Source organism: Vulpes lagopus, chromosome X (genome assembly GCF_018345385.1).
Source record: "Vulpes lagopus strain Blue_001 chromosome X, ASM1834538v1, whole genome shotgun sequence".
NCBI lineage: Eukaryota > Metazoa > Chordata > Mammalia > Carnivora > Canidae > Vulpes > Vulpes lagopus.
Genome location: NC_054848.1, coordinates 45,189,984 through 45,215,199, shown reverse-complemented (window position 1 = coordinate 45,215,199; position 25,216 = coordinate 45,189,984). Strand labels below are relative to the sequence as shown.

General features: G+C 48.5%; 1 protein-coding gene and 1 pseudogene across 3 annotated transcripts in view; one reads left to right on the top strand and one right to left on the bottom strand.

Annotated features, from left to right (window-relative positions):
• Nucleotides 1-6,310: 6,310 nt before the first annotated feature.
• On the bottom strand, nt 6,311-7,185 carry LOC121482513 (annotated as a pseudogene).
• Nucleotides 7,186-8,974: 1,789 nt separating this feature from the next.
• IQSEC2 (IQ motif and Sec7 domain ArfGEF 2) overlaps nt 8,975-25,216 on the top strand; it is an 80,700-nt gene continuing 64,458 nt past the window's right edge. Inside the window, exon 1 of one of the 3 annotated variants that reach the window (XM_041741652.1) lies at nt 8,975-9,914. In XM_041741652.1, coding sequence (XP_041597586.1) covers nt 9,208-9,914 — 707 coding nt within the window. In that variant the 5' untranslated portion in view covers nt 8,975-9,207. The remainder of the gene's footprint in view (nt 9,915-25,216) is intronic. The other 2 variants (XM_041741653.1, XM_041741657.1) reach the window with 2 other exon arrangements.

Genomic DNA, 25,216 nt, shown 5'->3' with positions numbered 1-25,216 from the left:
GTTGGTCATTCTACCCATATCCACTACTTGTTATGATCATGATCATGGTCATTATTACCACTAGAGGGCAACACTCTCTTATGCCTAGGAGTAGGTCTTACCCCCCCCCCCCCCAAAGGTGCAGAACTGCTCCCTCATTCCAGGACCAAGGACCAATCAATCCTCTGGGTCTTTCTCCTATAGAGGACCTCACTGAGGAACAGAGAGATCAGTGAATTTTGAATACCAGGAGTGTCCTTTTGGTCATACCAGTCCCATATGGTCTGATTTCAGACTCGTGGTACAATGGGGAGCAAAACAGACAGAGTATCTGCCCTTGTAGAGCTAATAGTCTAGTGAAGGAGGCAGGAGGAAAGCAAACAAAGAACTGCACAAATCAATATGTGATTACATACTTGCTAAGCTCAAGGAAGGAGAACGACTCACTGAGAGCTTTTATCAGAGGGATCTGCCTCATCTGGGAGTGAGAGACAGTGCTGCTGAGGAATTGACATTTGAACTGAGATCTGAAGAATGAATAGGCGGTAAGTAGGCAAAGGCAGCAAAAAGAGCTTTCCACGCCAAAAGAACAGCAGGTATGTAGGGCCCAAGAGGGAAAGAGCCCAGCTCCCAGGAGGAGCCATTTGCTCCTTGAGGGCACAGCCTGCCTCTTGTTCATCTCTTGCTATAGCTTCAGGCCTGGTGCACAGATATGCCAAATCAATGTCTGCTGAATTGAATTGGATGAAATTTTGTCATGGAAAATCATCATGGGCTGGGGGTGGAGGTGTCAAGGACCTAGCTTCTACTTCCAGCGCTCCTGGGCAATTCAATTTTCCAATTGCTTACTGTGCCTTCACCATGTGCAAGGAGCTGCAGCCAGGTCTAGTTGGGAGATTGAAAGGTAAACAGAATAGTCTCTGCCCTTCAGCGGCACAGGATCAGTGATGTGGCCGACAGGTAGACAGGCCCCTTCCACTCTCTGGGCCTCTTTCTCTCTAATTCTAAAGTGAGGGGTTGGGATTATAGGATCTCTAAGACTCCTTTGAGCTCTAACAGTCTTGATGTGCTCTTTCTTGAACAATAGCCATGGAAGCAAGGGAGCTGATTCTTTCATTTCTCCTGCCCTGTAAGAGTCATATGGAATAGGACTGGGGATTCTGTTTATGGACCATCTTTCCATTTACAAGGATCTCAGAATCAGTTAGGGTTCACTGCTTTTGACTAGAACATTCTAGCATTTGATGAACTCTTTTGTTTCTTTCTTTCTTGTCTCCTTTCCCCACCTGCCTCTCTCTCCAGTCTTCTTTTCTACACCTAGAGCTGTATTTTGCATATATTAGGGCTGGAAAGGGCCTTTTATTTATTTATTTTAAAGATTATTTATTTATTCATGAGAGACACACAGAGAGAGACAGAGACATAGGCTTCCCGTGGGGAGCCCGATGTGGGACTTGATCCTAGGACCCAGGATGACGAACTGAACCGAAAGCAGATGCTCAACTACTGAGCCATCCAGGTGCCCCAGGAAAGGGCCTTTTAAATTGTCTTATCCAGCCCCTCCATCCAGTTGTTTACATTCCGTATGCAACAGACCTTCCAAATGAAGCCATCCAGCCACTATTTGAAGACCTCCAGTGATGGTGAACTCACTGTCTTTACTAAGCTTTGCCTGTGAGACGTTTCTTCCCTCTGGGAATATGTCTCCCTGTACTTTTTATCCATTGTTCTGGTTGTGTCCTTTGGAGCTAAGCACAATAATTCCACTGCATTGCCCCTCTGACAGCCTATTGGATATTTGATGCCAGTAATCATGTATTCATAAGCCTGCTCTCTTCTGGGCCAAATATCATCTGTTCCTTCAAATGTTCTTTACTAGTTCAAATCCCCTTAGCACCTGTATATATAGTTTAGTTTATGTAAGATTTGTGTCCCGCCTACTTTAAAGAGGTTATTAGGAGACTCATCAGTTATAACATGAAAGAAAGACAATTAGGGATAAAACTGTGGAAGAAAACAGACCAGAGACCATGTAAAGGAAGCACGAATAGATGTTGCCAGGTACCCAAAATGAACTGGATTATAATTGGACTCTGAATTTGGCTCAAAATTTTATGGCAGCTAGGACAAATTTGGAAACACGTTGGGTTATGTGGTTTTATGTTCTGACAGGATCAAGCTTACAAATCATCTTCAGAGAGAAGATTTTTCCTGAAACAAAACTCCAGACTAGCCTATTAGGATTGCTCTCTGTGAGGCTGTTCAAGACTGACAGGTACTTTGAATATATCTTACCCCTTCCCCCACTAGGGGAAAGAGGACTGGAAGGATGATTAATTAATTAGCTAAATACTGTCTCAGTTTTAAGCACCGCTATCTCTTTAGGGATTCCCCACAGAGATAAGAGACTTCCTTTTCCCTTCCTTCTTCATTCTTTTGAGCAGCGTTCTGCTCTGTAAAGTCTGCAATCTTAAGATTCTTCGGAACACCAGACCTCAGGAAATAGCCCAAGTGAGAAATTGTAGCCCAAGCAGTCACACAGCAAGTATGGACAAATAATTTCTCTTGGGTCCTCAGTGTCCTCATCTGAAAGGTGAATTAATCTCTAACATCACTTCGGCTCTGACATTCTGAACTATAAACTCTTTGATGGAAAGACCAATGACTGTTTTTTTTTTTATTTAATTTTCCCATTTCATGTCTGGCAGCTAACCGGTATAAGAAGATCTGTTGATGGACAGAGCTGTGAGAACCCAAAAGGAAAAACCAATTTGAACAGATGCCACCTTTGCAGCTGAGGAAAATATTTCCTGGCTCTCATTATCATGATGAATTCTTGTTGACTAGATACTGGTAGTGGTGAGATGTGGTTTTGGGGGTTCTTTCCTGCTGTAGCTCCATATTCCTTGGCAATGCTGGACCTAGGGTAAGGGGCATTGGAACAACCACACCAGGGGCTGAGGCTTCAGCCCCTGAAATGACTCTGGGAACCAGCAGGCAGGAAAAAATAAAAAGGTAGTACTTCAGTTTCTGCTGAACAACAATGAACCAATACAAAACTCACCTTGTAGTGTGTAATATTTGGTACGTATAATATCCATGTGGACCCACTCCTACCTACCATTTTACTCTCTTGCTCAAAATTGTTCCATGACTTTTCATTGCCTATAAGTGAAGGTCCAGATGCTCCAACTTGGCAATAGAGTCTTCTCCAAGCTAAATCAAGCCATGTCTTCCCACTACCTCCCATTCCTTACAACACACATGCACACACACACACCTGTTCACGCACACATTTCTTGTGCTCTCTTCCACCAAACTATGTATGGGTCCCTAAACACACACTGTTTTACTGACTGTTCCTTTCCTCTTACCACACATGGCTCCTTTCAACAGGTATTTCTCAGCTCTACCACTTCCACCTGTTGAAATGCTAAGCTCAGCTCAAACACCTTCATATCCATAAAGACCTCCCAGCATCCTAGTCCTGCGGTGTCTCTACTCTCATGCTTCATGCATCATGTTGTTAGTTCTGTTTGTGACTTATGGTTGTAACTCTCTGATTAGACTGGGAGCTCCTTGAGGGCACAGGCTCTGTCTGGTTCACCCAGGGCTCTCCGTCATCCTTCCCCCTTTTGTCTTTCTCCAGAGCACCCAGCAGTACCTGTGTTAGTCTCCTCGTGCTGCTGTAACAAAGTACCACAAACTGGGTGACTTAAAACAACATAAATTTATTCTCTCACAGTTCTGGGGGCTAGAAGTCCAAAACTGAGGTGTTGGCAGGGCTATGCCCCTTCTGAAATCTCTAGGGAAGAATCCTTCCCTGTATCCTCCTACCTTCTGGTGGTTGCTGGCAATCCTTAGCATTCCTTGGCTTGTAGACTGCAATCTCTGCCTGTGTCTCCACATGACATTGTCCTCATGTGTGTGCGTGTCTATGTCCAAATTTCCCCTCTTCTTATGAGGCCACCAGTCATTGGATTAGGACTCAGACTAATAGAGTATGACCTCACCTTAACATGATTACATCTGCAAAGACCTTTATTTCCAAATAAGGTTACATGCAGGAGGAGGACATCAAGTTTTGAGGGACACTATGCAATCTAGTGTGCCCTCCAACATGCTCTATACATCCTATTTATTTATTGTCTCTCCATCCCACTAGAATGTTAGCTCCATGAGGTCAGGGATTGTTGTCTATTTCTTTCATTGCTCTGTCCTCGGTGTCTAGAATAGTACTTGATACATATAGACACTCAATAAGTATTTTGTGAATGACTCTCCATACCCACTTGCCCCATGCCCCACAGGGAATCTGAATGAAAGAAGCAAGGATAAGGATGGGAACATAGACCTAGAACATAATATATACTTTGTAAGTGTTCACTGGATGAATAGAAGTATTTGACAGATGTGTTAATTTAACACTTTTGGGGGCACCTCTTTTGTATAAAGTACTGAGAAGATGTACAAAGAAGTGAGAAGGAAACATCTGAGCATCTGGGCTATGCCTTCATGTGGGCCCTGGGCAAGTCATTCAACCTCTGGGTTTCACTTTCCTTACCTGTAACATGGAGGTAATAACATTACCTATGTCATAGGATTGTCACAAGGATTAAGTGAGGTCATACATGTAAAATGCTTAGCACGGCGGTTGGCAAATGGTAAGCTCCATAGATGTGTTAGTTATTATTACTGTAGTTGCTGTTATGTGCCAGACTCTGTGAAAAGTATTTGTTATTTTTAAAGTATTTTATTTATTCATGAGAGACAAAGGCAGAGGGAGAAGCAGGCTCCATGCAGGGAGCCCGATGTGGGACTCAATCCCAGGACTTCAGGATCGATCGCGCCCTGGGCTGAAGGCGGCGCTAAACCGCTGAGCCACCCAGGCGTTCTGGTATTTGTTATTTTTTAAACCAGCTTTATAGAGATAAAATTCACATATCATAAAATTCTCCCTTTAAAAACGTATAGTTCAGTGATTTTTTAATTAAGAGTCGTACAACAATCACCACAATCTAATTTTATTTTTTATTTCTTGTGTTTTTAGGGAGGGGGAGAGAGAGAAGGGAAGAATCTTAAGCAGACTTCACGCCAGTGTGGTGCCCAACTCGGGGCTTGGTCTCATAACCCTGAGGTCATGACCTGAGCCAAAATCAAGAGTTGGAGGCTTAACTGACCACCCAGGCGCCCCAACACAATCTAATTTTAGAACATTTTTTTTCTCCCTCAAAAAACCCCATACCTGTTAGCAGTCATTCCCCTTTCCCCAACACATGCCCCAGCCCCTGGCAACCACTACTCTGCCTTTTGTCTCTACTAGTTTGCCTATTCTGGAATTTTATAAGTGAAATCACCATATGTGGACTTTAAAAAACATATTTTATTTATTCATGAGAGACACAGAGAGAGGCAGAGACATAGGCAGAGGGAGAGGCAGAAGCAGGCTGCCCGTGGGAGGCCCAATACAGGACTTGATCCCAGGATCAAAACCTGAACCAAAAGGCAGACTCTCAACCACTGAGCCACCCAGTGCCCCTTGCCTTTTTAATAAGATTTTATTTCAATATGTGGCCTTTTGTGTCTCATTTAGCATAACGTAGCATAGTGTTTTTAAGATTTATCCATGTTTTAGGATGGATCAGCACTTTATTCCTTTTTGTGGCTGAATAATACTCCATTGTGTGGATATGCCACATTTTATTTGCTTATTCATCAACAGATGAGCATTTGATTGTTTCTACTTTTTGGTTATTATGAATAATGCTACTATGAACATTCATGTACAAGTTTTTATGTGGACATATGCTTTCATTGGTATAGAACCTAGGAGTATAGGGTAGGGGTATAGACCTAGGAGTGGAATTCCTGGATCATGTGGTGACTCTGTTTCACATTTTGAGAAAATTTCAAACTGTTTTCCCAAGTGACCACACCATTTTGCATCCCAACCAGCAGCGAATGAGGGTTCTAATGTCACCACATACTTCTTCTTGTCTATCCTTTTTTAAAAAATTTAAAAAAAAAGATTTTATTTATTTATTAGAGACAGAGACACAGGCAGAAGGAGAAGCAGGCTCCATGCAGGGAGCCTGATGTGGGACTCGATCCTGGGACTCCAGGATCATGCCCTGGGCCTAAGGCAGGTGCCAAACCACTGAGCCACCCAGGGATTCCTTGTCTGTCCTTTTAATTTTAGCTACTATAGTGGGTGTGAAGTGGTATCTGTGTGTGTGTGTGTGTGTGTGTGTGTGTGTGTTAAGAAGCTTGTGTTTATTTTTCAATAACCTTATTTCCATTTATTTTGTTTAAGAGCGTGTGGAAGAGCAGCTTAAGACCACCCAGCGGTTGTTCCTATCCATTCAGTGATCTAAGCAGTGGGAGCTGAGTACCATTGTTCAGTAGTAGGCTGAGCACTCCAGTCTTCAATAGGGAACTTCTGGAAAGTCAATGAGGGTATATGCACACCTTCAGACCAGTCCATGACCTTGGGTTGAGTAACAGTTAACTCAGAAGCTGGAGCAGTACATTCACCTTGAAATTCCTCTTGGACACAGTATTTCAGGAGTGGCTCTCTCTTCCCTTCCGTCTCTTCAGGATCTCCATAGAAGTAGAGATCAGGTATGATCTCCTGTGGGTGCTCATGAGAGATGATGCCACGCACGCGCAGAATGAACTTCCTGGTCCAGCAACCACCACATCAGACCCACTGAGTATTCTCTCTTGTCGTTGCATGGGACAGCAATGTCCATATGGCATTGCCCACAGAGGAGAGTCTGTGTTACACAGAGCAATGGGAACATAACATCAGACACCTCTGTGACAGGCTGATGGTCAGCCCTGGGACCAGTAACCACTAGATGTTATGGCTCTTGGGAGGCTGCCTGGATCTGGCTAGTAAAGCTTCCAGGAGTGAAGTGGCCAGCAGTATGAGTGCCCCTGGTGGCAGCAGAAAATTTCAGCACAGCTGGCCAGCCTGCCAGTATTTCTGGAGGATATGACACTAACATCAGCCAGGTTTTCAATGGCAACAATGGTACAAGCCACCAGCAGAAGCATCTCCTAGGTTCTCTTCAGACTTAAGATGTAGATGCATTTACTTTTCCTTCGGTAGATGTACTGTTCCACTTGGAAGTCGTTGGTGCCACCTAAGAGGGTTCCTGCTGCCGGGAATTTAAAGACTGCCTCCTCCCATCTACAGGACATCGAGGGCTCTGGAAACCATGAAAATTATGACAGGAACCCAGAACAGCATGATGTGTGGGGGGCACAGAAAGCTCATTGTGTGTGTGTGTTTTAAAGACTTTATTCGTTTACTCACAAGAGCCAGAGAGAGAGAGAGAGACAGACAGAGGCTCCATGCAGAAAGCCCAATGCGGGACTCGATCCCAGGACTCCAGAATCACACCCTGGGCTGAAGGCAGGCTCTAAACCGCTGAGCCACCCAAGGATCCCCTCTCACTGTCGTTTTTGATCTGCATTTCTCTGGTGGCTAATGATGTTGAGCATCTCATGAGCTTATTGGTCACTTGTACACCTTCTTTGGAGAAATGTGTCTTCAAATTCTTCACCCAAAGAGATTGGGTTATCTTTTTGTTGTTGGGCTGTAAGAGTTCTTTGCATATTCTGAATACAAAACCAACCCTTATCAGATATATCATCTGCAAATATTTTTTTCCTATTCCATGGGTTGTGTGTTCTGTGCCAAATGTTTTTACTGTTTTTTTTCCAAGACCACTTCCTGTGTGGCAGGTGTTATTGATAGGGGAAATGGAAGTTTGGAGAGGAGAAGATAGAATACAAATCCATTTTTTTTCTGACTGTAAAACGTAGCTTTCTCCTCTACCCCAACTTGCTCACAAAGATGAATGAAGATATGTTTCTGGCTTTAAGAAGCTGAGACTGGCAGAGGACATAAAACAAGAACACAAATGAATGTGCTTTTGTCCCACAAGTGCCACAAGAGAAAAATGTAGGGAAGTGCAATGGAAGGTTGAGAGGAGAGAGAAGGCAAGCACTTCTGGCTAGGGAAATCAAGGTTGCCTTCAGTAAGGTGGCATTTAAGTCTCGAAGGATGAGTACAGTTTCATTAGATGAAGATGATGGACAGAATGGAGAAGCCCATTTCTGAAGGAGGGCAGAAATTGAGAGTTGAATGAATGGAGCTTTGATCCTAAGATTGACTGCAATGGGGAGTCCCAGAGCTTGTTAGGATGGGCATCCTGGCACTGCCTCTGTTGGAGGACCCAGGGACTGGCTAACCTTCCGGATGGTGGGGTTGACTGGGATAGGTGATCTGGGTGCTGGCTTGCCTGGAGCGTTTAGGAACTGGCTGGAGTTGGGGGATGACTGTGATGTTATGGGGGTGGGGTGGGAAGGGGGAGTGGTGTTCCAGGGGCTGCCTGGGAAGAGGGAGCTGTGGATCACCTGGGCTGGAGGAACCATAGGCTAGCTGGGCTGGAGGAATGGTCCACGGACTGGCTAGGATGAGAGATCCTGGGACTACTCGGGATGTGGGCGGGAAGGAGGTCGCCTGAGACAGGACGTCCAGGGGTTGGACGGAACAGGGAATCTGACACTTGGGATTGGCAGACCCAGGGAATGCGGACTCCGTGGGATGTCCGGACCTGGAGGCTGCCTGAGATGGGGATTCCAGGGATGTCTTAAGATGAGGATCTCGGGCTGAGAGGACCCGAGGGACACTGGAACGGGCTGGGATGGAGGGCTTCGTTAGGCTGCCTTTGGTGAAGCCCCTGGGATTGCTGGAATGGAGAGATCCCCGGAAGCTTGTGATGCAGCCTGCCCCTGCCTGGCGCGGGGGTCTCGGGGCGGGTCCGCCTTCGTGCGCGGGTGGCGGCGGCAGGTGGGGCGCGCGGGGGCGGGCCCGGCGCGCGTGGTGGGGGCAGGGGCGGGGGGCGGGCCGGCGGCTGGGGCGGTCCCGCGCGGCCGCGCTGCGCAGTGACTCCGCAGCGGGCGGAGCGCCGTGGGCCGCGTCCTCCCGAGCCCTGGCGGTGGTGGCGGCGGCAGCCGTAGCCTCAGCTCCTGCTTCCAGTGCCGCCGGCCCCAGAGCTGTCTCCCGGGCCCCCCCGGGCCCCCGGGCCCTCGAGCCCGGTGCGCGCCCTCGCGTCCCGCCGGCCCCCTCCCCCGGCTGGGCCCGGGGGAGGGTGGCGCCGTGACCGAGCGGGAACCGGGCTCTCCTGCCCCTTCCCCTGCCCCTGGGCCGCCAGGATGGAGGCGGGGTCGGGGCCCCCGGGCGGTCCGGGATCCGAGAGCCCCAACCGGGCGGTGGAGTACCTGCTGGAGCTGAACAACATCATCGAGAGCCAGCAGCAGCTGCTGGAGACCCAGCGGCGGCGCATTGAAGAGCTGGAGGGCCAGCTGGACCAGCTCACCCAGGAGAACCGCGATCTGAGGGAGGAAAGCCAGCTGCACCGCGGGGAGCTGCACCGGGACCCCCACGGCGCGCGGGATAGCCCCGGCCGCGAGAGCCAGTACCAGAACCTGCGCGAGACCCAGTTCCACCACCGCGAGCTGCGGGAGAGCCAGTTCCACCAGGCGACCCGGGACGTGGGCTACCCGAACCGGGATGGCGCCTACCAGAACCGGGAGGCAGCATATCGGGACAAGGAACGGGACGCCGCCTATCCGCTCCAGGACACTACTGGATACCCAGCCCGCGAACGTGACGTGGCCCAGTGCCACCTGCACCACGAGAACCCAGCCCTGGGGCGCGAGCGTGGCGGGCGGGAGACAGGGCCAGCTCACCCTGGCCGCGAGAAGGAAGCCGGCTATTCAGCGGCGGTGGGCGTGGGGTCCCGGCCACCGCGGGAGCGAGGCCAGCTGAGCCGTGGCGCATCCAGGAGCTCCAGCCCTGGGGCCGGCGGAGGCCACAGCACCAGTACCAGCACCAGCCCGGCCACAACCCTTCAGAGAAAGTAAGGAACGTGTGTTCGTACCCTCCTATCCCTGTCCCAACCTTCCCATTCATCCCGGCTCTTCCCCTCTAGTTCCCTCTCCCAACTTGTCCGGTTGATAAAGTAAGAAGCCTGTGCCTGATTCCATGTCCTCCTCTACCGTCCCAGCCTGTCGGGAGGAAGCTGGGTCCTCCTCAAGCAGCCGCCACCCCTTCTCTAGCCACCCCAGCTTGGGCTGGCCAGATGAGTGCAGGTGTCTTCTTTCTCAAAACCGCCTCCAGGGAGGGCTTACGGCAGTCATCACCCCTCCACTTCTTCACCCCCTAGCTGTAGCCGTGCCAGAGGATGGCTTTTAATTTCTTTATTGATTTTGGATGTGCTGCTTGGGATTTTTATTATCTGTGATTGTGTCACCTCAGAGCCTCAAGGGAAAGAAAGCCCCCCATCCTTACCCCCGCCCTTTGGGTCTCCTCTGCAGGTCCCAAGTGCAGGCCGGATCTTGTCTCTGGTTGCCTCAGCCCCATCCTTTCCCAGAGAGGCAGGTGGGGACCAGAATGGCTGCTGGAGGCTGAGATATCCCTCTGAGGGGAACTGCAGCACATCCTGGCCAGGGGAGCAAAGATGGGGGAGCAAAGATGGAGGCCAGGCCCTTGGCTAGTTCCTCAAAGACCACCCCTCTCTCCACCCTCGAGAAAAACACTACCCAATTAAAGAGCTACCAAGGAAGGGAAGTCTACAGAGCTTTCCTCTTGTTGGATCAGTGCCAGTTTTCCGTGCTGGTGTTTGTGTATCTGCCTATTTGTGACACCTTGGCTGTCTCTCTTGGGTTGGTGGGACATGGGCTGGGGCCACTTCTTCTATGCAGATACTACCAGTATCTACCAGTCGGGATAGATGTCAGGTGAAGAGTCAAGGGCATGCAGGCTCACAGGACTGCCCTGAAGGCCCCCTAATTTCCCTTTTGCTGTGCTGAAGAGAACACCAGACTGAGAGCTAGGAGACCTGGGATCCCCCTTCCAGCCATGCTGCAGATGGACTTCGTGACCTTGACGGAGTCCCTTCCTCTCTCTGGCCAGCAGGTCCCCCCATATCTTGTCTGCCTCGAATGCTCCCTAAAGTCCCTCAGTTTAGATTTGCTGGTTCCGTGACTAATCCAGCCACACTACAGAGCAAGTCTGAAGTCCTCTAGCGAATGGACAGCCTTCCCCCTCCTCTCACTGCTCAGCTGGTCCTACCATGTGCCACAACCAGTGGAGTGTCTCTTGGAGGCTGGGCTGGGGGTGGGGAAGCCTTCTGCCTCAGGAAATCTGCCGGGAGACAGCTCTCTGCAACTCCCCCGTGGTGAGGCAGCAGGCTGGGGTGCTGGGTTGAGATGGCTGGGCCCCAGGAGCAGCAGCTGCAGCTCGAGGGCTCAGCTGGGCTCCACTGCAATGCACCCTCAGCTGAGTTTTGGTGTGGACTGCCCCAGAGTCGTCTGGGGGCAAAGAAGATGGGTTCTCCTGTCCAGGCTCATTCCCAGGAGTCTGCCCGGGTGCAGCTTGGGTCCCCACACCAGAGGAAGGGTCCAGACCCACCAAGCAAGGCTGTGTCCGGAGAGGGCCACAGTGGGGTGGAAGCAAGAGACTGGGTGGGCATGGTGGGCGCTGATCCTGGCTGTGGAATACTTTTCAGAGTGATCAGGCCTGTGACAGGGCAAAGCAGCCTCATTATGTGTGGTTCTGGGGAACAGAAGAACCAGGAGCAGGGGGAGATTTGGGCAGAAATCAGGGAGAACTTTCCAATCTGGCTGTCTGGTGATGCAGTGGACTGACTTGAGAGGTGGGGGGTGGGAGCCGGCTGGACCTGTCCAGCAGAGGCCCAGTGGATGTTGGGATGAGCTGGAGAAAGCAGTGTTCTTGAATCGGGTGTAAAGCCCAGTGAAGTGACCTGGGTCTTCCTCAATTCCAGGATTCCATTGCCCTCAGATTCTCCATCCTGCAGATGTGGATCTGAATCTTTTGGCTGGCTGGGAGCCCATTTGCTCCTGAGCTCTGTGCTTCTGCCATCCGCACAGGCCTGCCTTTCAGTCGGTCCCTCTTTTGTGTACCCTCTAGGCTGTTGGTTGGATTTCTCTGCTTCCTTCACATTTCCCACTGGATTAATAAGACAGTTTAGATAGTACTTTGAGTCTCTCCTAAACATATATTAAATATTTGCACATCCCTTATTGCCTCTTTGGGGGCCTCGCCACAGGCCCCATGCAGTGAGCATTAGCAACTCCATTTTAGAGATGGAGAAACTGAGCTTCCGAGAAAAGGTTTTTGCTCAGGCTTATGCTGCTGGCTCCTGTCGGGGCTGGGACTCAAACCCAAGTCCCTCTGTCTCTGAGGCCTGTCATTTTTCCACCAGAGCTTTCCAACCCACGGGAGACTCCTGGCTTCAGGACCCAGCCGGGTCACAAACTGGGAGAGGCCAGGAGAGCCTTAGGATCTAGAGGATTTGAGCAGCAGGAACTGAGTCTGGGATGAGTGGGGGCGTCGACGGGGGTGGGGGGAGGAGAAGGGGGATGCGGGGTTGAGGCGCAAGGGGGCAAAAGGCTGTGTCTCCCTCCTCGCCATTCTCCCTTGCAGCCAGGCATCAAGAGGGCCTGCTGCTGCAGTGGCCATTGCTGCCTCCATGGCTGCTGAGGAGACTCCCCTGCCAGGCCTGTTGGGGTTTGTCAGGAGTGGGTGAGCAGGCTGCCTTGAGAAGCCAGGGCCAGCAGGGTGGGAGTCTTCGCAGCAGAGGATGCAGCACTGGGGGAGGATAAGTAGCACCTGTCCAGGCGACCCGTTTCTGGTCCCTGGGCTCCCTCTGGTGGAGGAAGAGGGGAGAGAGGGCCTGAGGCCCAGCTGCCATTCGTGGCCCGGAGGGGGGGGTGTGAGGGGTGGGGGGGGGTGTTCTCCCCTCCCCCTTTGCCTCAGGGACTTGAATTAGCTCTTCCCTGAGACCCTGTGTGTCTGTCACTATGATCCACACTTGACAGCTGAAGAAACTGAGCAGCTCCGAGGAGTGAAGCCACACGCCAGAGGTCACACTACCCCGAAGATGGACTCTTGGTCCTGTGAACTTTCCCTCTACTGCAGTTGGCGGCTGCTGTCGTGTCCACCCCCCACCTGTGTCATACCCCCAGGATTCCCACAGCCGCCTGCACTGTCTCCTCTGGACAGGTTCCCGGTTGCCAGTATGCCTTCTGCTTGCTCTGGGTGTGGCCTTTCTTGTACAGCATAGAGTGAGGCGAGGCTCAACCTCCTGCTGGCCACTCACTGCTCTCCTGTATGTGAGGGCTTTGCTTGCTTGCTTATTTGTTTGTGGCTACTGGTCTCTGCCACGCCAATGTACAGGTCTTTTACCCTTGGAATCAGTGTCCCTCTCCAGATGACTAGAGAAGAGGTCTGCGTTTCTTCATTGTTGATCTTGGCCTGCCCTCTCCCCTGCCCGCCCCCACCTGCAGTTCTGGTACCTGGAATGATTTACCAGTGTGCTGGGGGCCACTGCTGAGGTGCTCCACACCGAAGAGAGCTTTATTTCCCACGCTTTTTGCATGGGCCTGGCTCTGGCTCTGCTGTAGGCGGTGGGTGGCTGAAGCTGGTTTGGTGGTAACTCTTCATCCTCTGCCCTCACCCCAGCACCTCCTCATACCCCCCAGCCTACCCTGCATGCTGGCTCACATTGTGAGACAGCAGCCAAAGGGCCCGGCCTGGTGTTCTTGACAGCCAGGGCAGTGCGTGGTCTACTGCTTGGCTGCTGGGCTGTGTCAGTGTGGTCCCTGCAGGGCCTGAGGGCACTGGGAGGGAGAAGGGAGGGGGAGGAGAGAGTGAGCCCAGGGAAGGGCCCTGGGGAAGTCTGTTTCCTCTGGGGTCTGGGGTGCTTTTCCCAGGGGGATTTCTCCTTCTTCCCAGGAGGGTAAGCCATTTATTCCCCTCCCCCCCATGTTGGGAGCATTATACTTGTGTGGGAGGAAATGATAATGTCAAGTTGAATGAGAATTAGAGGAGTCTTTCTTCTCTGTCTATATCTGGGGCAAGAAGGGGTTGTTGTCATCCACAAACATTTCTTGGCTGCGTGCACAGAGCAAGAGGGGCCACCAGGCTGAGTGAACACCATGCTCCTGTGCTTGCAGAGCCCCTTCCTCCTGGCCAGAGATGCAGGGCTCCAGGCTCAGCCCACCAGAGTGACAGTGTTTAGGACAAAATGAGTAGCAAGGGTGGAGGGGTGTGGAGGTTCTCGGAGGAAGGAATGAAAGAGCAAGACACGTCAGGACACTGGCCAAGGACCAGGCTGGAGGGCTTTGAAGAGAGTGGGTGTCTCCTAGTGTCAGATGGGGACCTCGGTTGGAGAAGCCTGGACCCAGGCTTGCTCTCTGCTCCTCTTTCATCTCACCCTCTCCTGCCTACCCAGGGCCTCTGAATTTGCCAAGAGTATAGTGAAGGCCGGGAGCATGGAGAAGAGGCCACTCATGTGCTGAGTGAGTCTCAGCCTTCAATGTGCCAGGCACCACCCTATGTGGCTTTATGTAATAATAGCTAGCACTTTTTTTTCTATATTTACTGTGTGCCAAGCACTATTTGTTCTAAGCGCTTTCCATGTATTAATTCATTCAATCTTCACGTGAATCCTTTGATGTAGATATTGTCATTAAATCTATTATACAGGGATCCCTGGGTGGCTCAGCGGTTTGGCGCCTGCCTTTGGCCCAGGGCACAATCCTGGAGACCCAGGATCGAGTCCCACGTTGGGCTCCCGGCATGGAGCCTGCTTCTCCCTCCTCCTGTGTTCTGCCTCTCTCTCTCTCTCTCTCTCTCTCTCTCTCTCTGTCTATCGTAAATAAATAAATAAATCTTTTAAAAAAATCTATTATACAGATGAGGAAACTGAGGCCCAGAGAGGTTGGTTAACTACCCAAGGTGATTCAATGAATAAGCAGCAGAATGGAGAAGGAGCTAGAAGGAACCCAGGTGGCTAGGCTCCAGAGTCCATCTGCAGCATTCTTACCCACCATGCAGTACTACCTCTTATCTCATTTGCAGAGTCCCTGCCAGGTGGGGGTTAGTATTATCCTCATTTTTCAGACAGGGAAATGAGGATCAGAGAGGTGCAGTGACCTGCCTGAGCTTACACAACGGCATGGGGCCCAGAACTGTCTGGTTCAAGTCTGTGGTGTGCCATCACCTCCCGCAGGCAAGGTGTAAAGATGTTAAAGACACTCCAGGCATGGCTCCGGCCTTCCCTCAGAGCTCCCAAGACCACTGCTCAGAGTCAGGGTCCATCTGCTGATTGCCCCTTGGATTTTCCTGATTGCCTCCTGGATTTTTGCCAGAGTCTTCTCTAATAGATGCCTCCCCTGCTCTTGTTCCTTCAAGCCTCCGATGACATGCAGCCAGGCCAAGCTTTCTGCAGGGCTCCTGTGGTTTCACTCTGCTTTGGCCTGCAGGAGAATGTTTGCAGGCCTCTGCCTGCCACACATGGTCCTCTTAGGATCTGCACTTAACTTACCTTTCTCCTCTCATCTTTCCTACACACTGTGCTCTGGCCAGAAGGGCCTGTATACCCCATTGTTAGCCCACTCAGCCTTTTGATAATTTCAGAGTCTACTCATGCTGTTTCTTTCTCCTAGGCTGTTCCATCCAGTTCCCAGGCTGAGCTGCACTGTCACCTATCCGAGTTTGTTTGTTAGCTTATCCCTGACCCTTGAAATGAGCGCTTTGCCCCTTTTTATACCTTAACGACTCTTTGTTTGCATCTTGTGTCCTCCCTACCAGATTGGGAACTCCTTCAGATAGAGATTTAACTGATAGTATCGAGAGTGTGTTGTGTTGGTCCCTCTGGTAGGTGCTCTGGGCATGAGTGAAAGAGCAAGCAGCCTGGAAACATATAGCACAGTAGTGACTGCTTGGTAAATGCTGAATAGATAAATGCAGGTCAGGTTAACTCTTGGTGCCCTAATGGCCAGAGGCGCCTAAGTTTTTCTTCATCCCAGGGCTCCTATAGAGACGACTCCACTTCAGAATTCTCTTGGCTCCTGTGTGGCCTTCTTATGCTTCCAGGAGTTGTTGGGCCTCCTCCCCCTGTGCTTTTTGTACTCACCCCTCTTCCAGTTGCTAGGATGTCAGGGTAGCAGTCAGAGGAACCTTAGGAGACATTTAGGGCAATCTGCTTATCGTTACCCCTCTGTCCCATGCCATGGCCATGTCACACCATGGTCTTGACCCCCAATCTGTTCTGAAAGGAGCAAAGAGACATGCATAGGACCTGTGTGCAGCCGGTGCGGTCTAGTGGGAAGTTACTTATTATCCATCAAGTCTTTATTGGGCTCAGACCTGGGGCTCAGCAAGGTGTCTTAGAGTAAGAATAAGATGCAACCCCTTTGGCTCTTCCCCTGCTGTGTTCCTCGGCAGAATGATAAACCCTGGTTGTGGGCAAGAATGATGAGTAAATGATTTGTTTCCACTTTTGATGTCACTCATTTAGGCCAGGTAATTTGTTAGTTACTCTGACTTCCTCCTGGAAATTATGTGGTCTCTCTCCAAGCATCCATGTTGATAGCATTTACACGGGGAAGGCTGTTTTCAAGCACTTTGGAACTGAAGTTCTCTGGGGGCCTTAGTATTCGGAGAAAGTGCAGTGCCCTGGAAGGGGGACTTTCTGCAAATTTAGGCAAGTCACTTAACTTTCAGAGCCTCGGTTTTTCTCAAGTAGCAGATAAAACTGTGTTTTCTGATATATAAGATTCATGTTGCGCCCCCCCCCCCCCCACATACCAGAAAATTTCCTGTTTGCCTAACATACCCATCAAAGTTCTTGATCAGATGGAAAGCTGAGAGACAAGGATGGAAAATCATTTGTGGGCCTGCCCTGCCCCCTAGAGGTGTAATGTAGCAAACAAAACAACTCCGCCAAGATCCTCACATCACATCTTCTTCAAAACAACCCAGAGCTACAAGGGCTAATCAGGATGATTCCTCTAACATTTTAGAAGGAAATTTATCACAATTATCACCTGGTATATACCATTTCCTAATATAAATGCATTTTTTATAGCTAGGTAATGTTTATACCCTTTGAAAGGGATAATATGACTGCCAATCTGGACCTTGTGATTTCCTCCTGGATTCCAGGATGTTGCATTTACCTGACAAAAACCAATATTTTCCTCCCTATAGCCACTTTAGAATTATTGTCATCATATCTGAGATTAAAAGTACTTAAATTTTTTCCCTCCCCAAAATTCCCTTATAAAAAAAAAACTGGGAGGGAAGGCACCAGGGTGGCTCAGTTGGTTAAGCATTTGCCTTTGGCTCAGGTCATGATCTCAGGGTCCTGCTATCGGGTCCTGAGTCCCAAATTGAGCTCTCTGCTCAGCGGGGAGTCTACTTCTCCTTCTAACTCTCCCTCTGTGCTCTTCCTCTCTCTCTCAAATAAATGAATGAAATCTTAAAAAAAAAACTGGTAGGGAGGTAGTTGTCTGTCTGATAAGCTGGCCAATTCATAAATGGCTATGAATCTTCTCATGATTGTCGTGAAAATGAAATAAGATGACACAGGTGAAGTGTTTAGCACACAGTGTCTGCTTACTTAGCAGTAGGCATTATTATTATTAATAACTTTGCCAAACTCTGTGCTGTGGAGGGACCAGAGGGAGAGGCCATGTGGGAGCTCACCACATTTCTGAATGAGAGATCAGTCCAGTGAATATTGCATGCCTAGTATGTGCCATGCCTTGTACTACTGCAGGCAGGAAGTTCTGTCGTTAATATTACACAGTTCTCGGCTTCACAACATTCACAGTTGGGCAGTGAAGATGAATGTACTGCGGTTTCCTGTGCGCTGGGCTAGAGGGGAGCACAGGGGGCTGTGGGTGCCCAAAGGAGGGACATCTATCTAGACTGTCAGGGAGGACTTCCTGGAGGAAGTGATGCCCGAGCTGAGACTTGGATGAGTAGAAGTTAGTTAGATGAAGAAGGACGGTATGTGGGTTGGTGGAAATGGAGAACAAATGGGAGGCTAAGGCAGAGGGAACCACAGGAGTGAACATGCAGAGACATGGAACCAGCAGAGTGTGTGTGTGTGGGGGGGCAGTTTATGAGGTCAGTACAAAACTAAAGCACAAACAGGAAAGGCAGGAAGAGTCTGGAGCAGGGTCTGAAAAGTCAGCCAGCCCAGATCAGGAGGACACTTGAAGAGCAGGATAAGGAGCTTTATTCTGTTGGGAATTGGGAGCCAAGATAGGGTTTTAGGTTGAGGAAAGAGGTGCTCATTTTAGAATATGGGGTGGTGTCAAAAGCTATGTTTTGGAGAGATCCCACTAGTGGACAATTTGGAAGACAGATTGGAGGGCACCTAGTGAGAAGTCAGTGGTGACAGTCTAGATGAGAGATGATAAGACCTGATCTTAGGCAGTGGGGAGTAGAGATAATCTATTGGAGAGAGACAGTGACAACACATTGGTAAGTGCTGTGAAAGAGGGGCGTGCAGCTAACTGTGGGAACTCAGAGAAGTGGCAGCCATGCACGACTAGCAGGATTTTAATAATACCAGCATAAAAGCCAAGAAACTTCAAATTAGAAGGACCCTTAGAAATGATCCAGCTCAAGGGGCATCTGGGTGGGTCAGTTGGTTAAGTGTCTGCCTTCTGCTCAGGTCTCGATCTCAGGGTTCTAGGATGGAACCCTGTGGTCCTGGGATCCAGTCTATGGTTGGCTGTCTGCTCAGTGGGGAGCCTGCTTCTCCTTCTCCCTCTGTCCCTCCTCCTGTGCATGCTCTCTCTGTCTCTTTCTGTCTCTCTCTTACTCAAATAAATCAATAAAATCTCTAAAAAAAATCATTCAGCTAAAGCTGTTCATTTCATAGATGAGAAGGCTGAGGCCCAGAGAGAGAGAACCTGTATGATGCTGCTCAATGTCGAAGCAGAAGAGCTCTGATTAGAAGAGTCACTCTAATGTTAATGCCAGGGTTCAAAGGACCATTCCTTAAATGTGCTATTTTATGCCTTGAAATCCTGTGAAGGTTGAAGGGCTCATTATTGTTGTGTCCTACAGATGAGGAAGCCGGGTCTTTGAGACAAACCCTCTGTCTGCCATTGAAGCAAGAGACCCTCTGCTCTGTCTGGCTCAGCCCCACAGAAATCAGATCTCAGATTCACAGCGAGGGAGTAGACCCAGATTTCCCTTTTTCCGCCCAACCCACCTTTTCTCCTGCTGCTTTCTGCCTTCTAGGTCCTCATTTAATGTAAGTGAGGCAGCTCAGAGGCAGATTTTGGCCTGAGAGCCCTGCCTGTCATGCCCCTTTTTTCTGTTTTCATGGAGGAGGACAGGCTTGTCTGTCATCACCTGTGTGTGCCCATTGCTTAGGGCAGAGCCTCTCCAGCCTGGATGACTTTGTTTTGAGGCTCCATGGCATGATACACAAAGAACGAGCTTTGGAGACAGACAGATTAAGTTTGTTTCTCTTTTGTTTTGAGTATAGTGGACACACAATATTACATTCATTTCAGGTATAGGACATAGTGATTCCACAAGTTTATACATTATGCTATGCTCCCCACAAGTGTAGCTACCAGTAGAGAGCTCTAGGTTTGAATCTCGGCTTGCCCCAACCCACTGGAGGACCTCAGCTATGTCATCTTGTCTTCTCTGAGCTTTAGTTTCCTTGTCTGGAAGATGGCTGGACAATGCCCATCTTTTAGGATTAACCTAGATCATTTGAATGGCATTCACTGATATATGTAGGTGCTTCCTAGGCATTTCCAAGGGCAGAAAACCAATGAAATAATCCAAGATCATGCCAAAGCACATGCCCTTATACCTCATTTCTTTTTTTTTTGTATTTTTTTAAAAAATTTATTCATTTGAGAGAGAAAGAGAGAACAGTGGGGGAGGGGGTGGAGAAGGAGAAGCAGACTCCCTGCTGAGCAGGGAGCCCAATGTGGGACTCAATCCCAGGACCCCAGGATCATGATCTGAGCTGAGGGCAGATGCCCAACTGACTGAGCCACCCAGGCACCCCTCTTACACTTCATTTCTATAATCATGATATTACCTGAGATTCTTTAGTTTTTATTTTATTTTTTTAAAGATTTTATTTATTTCTTCCTAAGAGACACAGAGAGAGAAGCAGAGACATAGGCAGAGGGAGAAGCAGGCTCCTCACAGGGAGCCTGATGTGGGACTCGATCCCAGGATCCCGAGATCACTACCTGAGCCAAAGGCAGATGCTCAACGGCTGAGCCATCCAGGTGCCCATCTTTAGTTTTTAATAGGAGCTAACTCATCCAAATATCTGGATAGCATATCATTTAAAGTAGGACAACTTAAAGTTTAAAAACCAAACCAAACCCGTCATTTCCTTCTCCCTCATGAAATCTCCCATGGACAGCGATTTGCAGAATTCCATGCCCAGAGAATGGGTGTATTTCCTCCTTCCTAATATGAGGCTGTCATGGCTCATTGTATCTCACCCCTCTTCCCTGGCTACTGATTAATTTGAAGTACAGCTTGAGCATCTTTGTTGATCTCTTTTTCTGAGCTTATTTTCTAGTTCAATTTCTTATTCTTTCTTTGTGTTATTGAAGTAAGCCACCTCAAATCCTTTGTGACTCAGGCAGGTATAAATAACTAACGGGTGTAAATAGTAGAATGAGTGGAAGGCTGGAGAGGCTGGATGGGTGATGGTGGGGCTAAAAGGGGACCGGAAGGCGGTGCTGGTTGGGGTAGCTGAGAAGGCATTCCCATGGACAACTGTGGCATCAGGAGGAATGGAAGTGTTATTAGGGGGGGGCATCGGCCCCTCACTCACCTGTTTCATTCCTGCTTTAAAAGGAAGCCTGTAGGGCGCCTGGGTGGCTCAGTCCATTAAAGGTTAGATGGCTGCCTTCAGCTCAGGTAATGATCCCAGGGTCCTGGGATGGAGCCCCATATTGGGCCCTCTGCTCAGTGGGGAGTCTGCTTCTCCCTCTCCCCCTGCCCATCCCCCCTGCTTGTGATCTCTCTCTCTCTCAAATAAATAAAAATCTTTTAAAAATATAAAAATAAAAAGAAGCCTACATTGAAGAACAGGACCTTATATCACATAGAATCATACCTTCCCTCTTTTATACATACTGTGTGGGGAAACTGAGGTCCAAAGAAAGAGGAGGGACTCATTCTTTAAATTAAAGCGGTTACATGTGCATACTATCAAAAAGGCAAACAGTGGCACCTGGCTGGCTCAGGCGATAGAGACTGTGACTCCTGATCTCTGGGTTGGAGTTGTGGATTTGAGCCCCATGTTGGGTGGAGAGACTACTTAAAAACAAAATCTTAAAAAAAAACAAAAAATGGCAAAGAGTACACAGACACGTGTATAGTAAAAAGCAATGTCTCCCTCTTCTCCCCTTCCAGCCCCCAGAGGTTACTGCTTTTACCATTTAGGTTTTCTGGTGGTGGTTTCATCTAAGTCATGTGCTTTGATGGTTATTTCTTCATTTATCAACTTGAAACATTATCTACTGACTTCTTTCTCCTCCGACAAATGAGGATTTAACTTATTTATGACACATCTTTCCCCCTCACAGATTGTGATAGTTAACATTACTACTTTAGTTCCTCTGTTAGTTACTTTTGTAACTTTATTAAGCACTGTTTTATTTTTATTTCTTTTAAGATTTTATTTATTTTTTCATGAGAGACACACAGAGAGAGGCAGAGATAGAGGCAGAGGAAGAAGCAGGCTCCTCGGGAAGGCCGATGTGGGACTCAATCCCCGGACCCTGGGATCATGACCTGAGCCAAAGGTAGACACTCAACCACTGAGCCATCCAGGTGTCCCTATTAAGCACTGTTTTAAACTACAGTTTCTGAGTCCATCCATTTTCTACAGTATCTCTTCACCACTGGGTCTGTAAGGCAGTTATTAGGGCCATCCTTCCCTCTATCTCTCCACCCTTGCACCTCCCACATTCTGTGCTCGACACTTTTGCATTCCACAAGGTTGATTGCAGTTGCATCCTGTAATAATTAGGCCTCCAGTGCTTTATCAAGACACATCGATTTAAAAAGTCAACCACCCGTCACCCAGTTACCCCATGGGCACCCCTCACCCAGTAAGGAGGGCACTTGATGGGATGAGCACTGGGTGTTATACTATATGTTGGCAAATCGAACTTCAATAAAAACAAACAAATAAAAGTGGACCACCAATATACTCTGTTTATGTGATTATGACTATAATTGCAGCTCAGTTTCCAGGATCCACAGTCACGACCTCTGTCCTCATAGGAAGATGTGCCTCGCATCAAAAGCAAATGAATTTTCCTTTCTTACTCTCTATGGCATGGCTCAAAATCATGCCACCTTTTACTTTGTTTTATATTTGAGCCTAGGACTTTTCTCCCTCGTTTGTTTGCTTGCTTGCTTACTTATTTAGTTATCACTGTATGGAGCTCCTTGAAACTGCAGGACAATCATAGCACATCTTCTGGGGACAGTTTACCTGGAGTTTTCTTAGAAGAAGGATTTTTTGGTAAACGTCACACTGAAGTATAATATGGATACAGAAAAGTGCTCATATCACAAATGAACAGCTGGGGCAATTTTTGCAAGCCAAACATACCCATGTCACTAGCACTCAGTTCAAGGTCTGTTTTCCATTCACCTGGCCTGGTACTCAGTGAGTGTTCAATCCAGTGCCTTTTATCTCTTCTTACATAATTTCCTTGGTAGTTTCCTCCTCTTCATTTTCTCTGTTTCCTCTTTCTGGAATGTCTGCTAGTTAGATGTTGAACTTCCAGGATTGATCCTCCAGGCTGCCTATCTTTTCTCTCATACTTTCCATTTTATTGTTTATGAATGAGTTCATAGAAAGCCTGATTGATATGTTTATATATCCAGGCTGTCTTGTCCACTTGCCAGCTTTATTTCAGGTGAGCCTCCAGAGAGCTGGCTGTTATCATAAATGCCAGAATGTAAAACACTTCATTCTGGAGACACCAGCATGCCACTGGGTGCCCTAATTCACCCTAGATAGTTTAATTCCTTTAGCTAGAAGCTCTCTGACATTTTGCCTAGGGGCACATGCCAGGCAGCTTGTATTCTGGATTTGGGAGTTAGGGGAGCAGGGGAGGATTTCATGTACTTATTTTCAGTTTATCCCCCTGTTTTCAGATCCTGATCATCCCTGTCCTTCCTTGTATCTACCATCTCCAAGTCTGGAGTCTCTCTGGGCCTCTGCTGGCCCGATTGGCTCCCACCCTGGCTGCCACCCCCTGAATGGTGTCCCTGGCTCTCCTTCAAATATGAACACTCTTCTCTTTGTTTTTAGCTTCCAGAACTTCATTTAAATCTCTCATCCGTTGATATTGCTTTCTTCCATCCTCTTCACTGTTATGACTTCATATCTTGTTTTGTTTTTCACATTCATTTTAGTGGGCTCCTGGGAGTGCAGCCCAGCCTCCTTTGCTTAGGCAAGGGGAGCAGGTAGGCCAGACCAGGGCCCCTAGCGCACAGGAGGGGCTTTGAGGCTGAGTGAGGCTTCTGCAACAGCGAGCTGCTCTAGGCTGCTCCCCACTTCCACCCACTCTCCTTCCCATCATGACTGATCCTCCATCCCTTTGCCTCTAGCAGAGGGAGGCAGGAAGGGAGGGCTGGAGAGAGCCAGTTCCATTTTACTTTTCTCTCTCTCTCTCTCCCCATTCTTTTTCTTTTTTTTCTTTTTTTCTTTATTTTGTCCTAATGCTGAGCTGATCTGGACTGTAATACCTGTGCCTAATCCCACCTTCCCTGTTTGGTGCCCTCCCTCTGACCTAGAATGATTGTTTCTTCCAGAAGTACTTCCCTGAATGTTTATGGTTGAGGGTGGGTGCCGGGCCTGGGCTGCACCATGTATAGGGGAGATGGGGGCCAGGTGAGGGAGAGAGGCCAAGCTCACAGGCTGGTATGGGAGATGAAGTGCCACTTAGCTCTGGCATGACAGAAGGAAGCCACAGCTGTAGCAGTTAAAAGCGTTGGTTTTAGAGTCAGACCAACCAGACCTGAATCTCAGCCCCACCACTTATTAGCTGCATAACTCTAGGCAAATCACATGGCTGTCCTGAGCCTGAGTTTTCACATCTGTACGATGGGAAGAATAACCATCTTACCCAGCTGTCAAGAACACAGTGCAAGCCCCGAACCCATCATAGGTACTTAATAAATAGTCACTTTATTCTTTTTGGATTATTAGAAGGCAGAATATGCTTAAGACCAAATAAAGCCTGCTTGACAGGAAGGAGCCTGGGGTCAGGGAAGGCAGCATCTGACCTTATCAGTCCCGGGGCTGAGCTCCCTAAGGGCTCCCCAGAAATTACAGGACAATAGTCTGTTGCCTGGCATTCAAGGCTCTTCGTTGTAGTCTCTGCCTGTCTTCTTTTTTAAATAATAATGTAAAGTGGCACTGCCTATTTCCTGAGAAAAGAAATTGAAAAGTGATAGCCAAATATTTCCTTTGAAGTATGCAGCCGTCTTCATCATCATCCTCAGCATCCTAGAACTTACTCCACAAATAGTGCTCATCAAGGACCATAGGAAGAGTGATCACCAACAAAAGGATAAACAGCAACCGAAATTATCATGGCCTTCGTTTTACATCTCTGCCACCATCTTGGCCTTTGATTGCTGAAAGTGGTTTCATTATCCAACAAGCTTTTTGATTTGTCCAGTGACTCATCTAGTGGTTCTCTCTTATTAACCTTTATAAGATTTTCTTGCATGTCACCAATCATCAAATCTTCCTGACTTCTCTACCACCTATGTGTCATTTCTAGGTCCGATTCTTGGCTCAGATGGGTCCCTGTGGCAGGAGTCTTCTCCTCCTGAATTATCTTTCAAGAGTTGTTGTTGGTTTTTTTTTAAGATTTAAAAAAAAATTTTATTCAAGTTCAATTTACCAACATTTAGCATAACATCCAGTGCTCATCCCGCCAAGTGCCCCCCTCAGTGCCCATCACCCAGTCACCCCAACCCCCCGCCCACCTCCCTTTCCACTACCCCTTGTTCATTTCCCAGAGTTAGGTGTCTCTCATGTTTTGTCACCCTCACTGATATTTTCACTCATTTTCTCTCCTTTCCCTTTATTCCCTTTCACTAATTTTTATATTCCCCAAATGAATGAGACCATATAATGTTTGTCCTTTTCCGATTGACTTATTTCACTCAGCATAGATTTTTATTTATTTATTCATGACAGAGAGAGAGAGAGAGAGAGAGAGAGAGAGAGAGAGAGAGAGAGAGAGAAAGGCAGGTAAAGACACAGGCAGAGGAAGAAGCAGGCTCCATGCAGGGAGCCTGACGTGG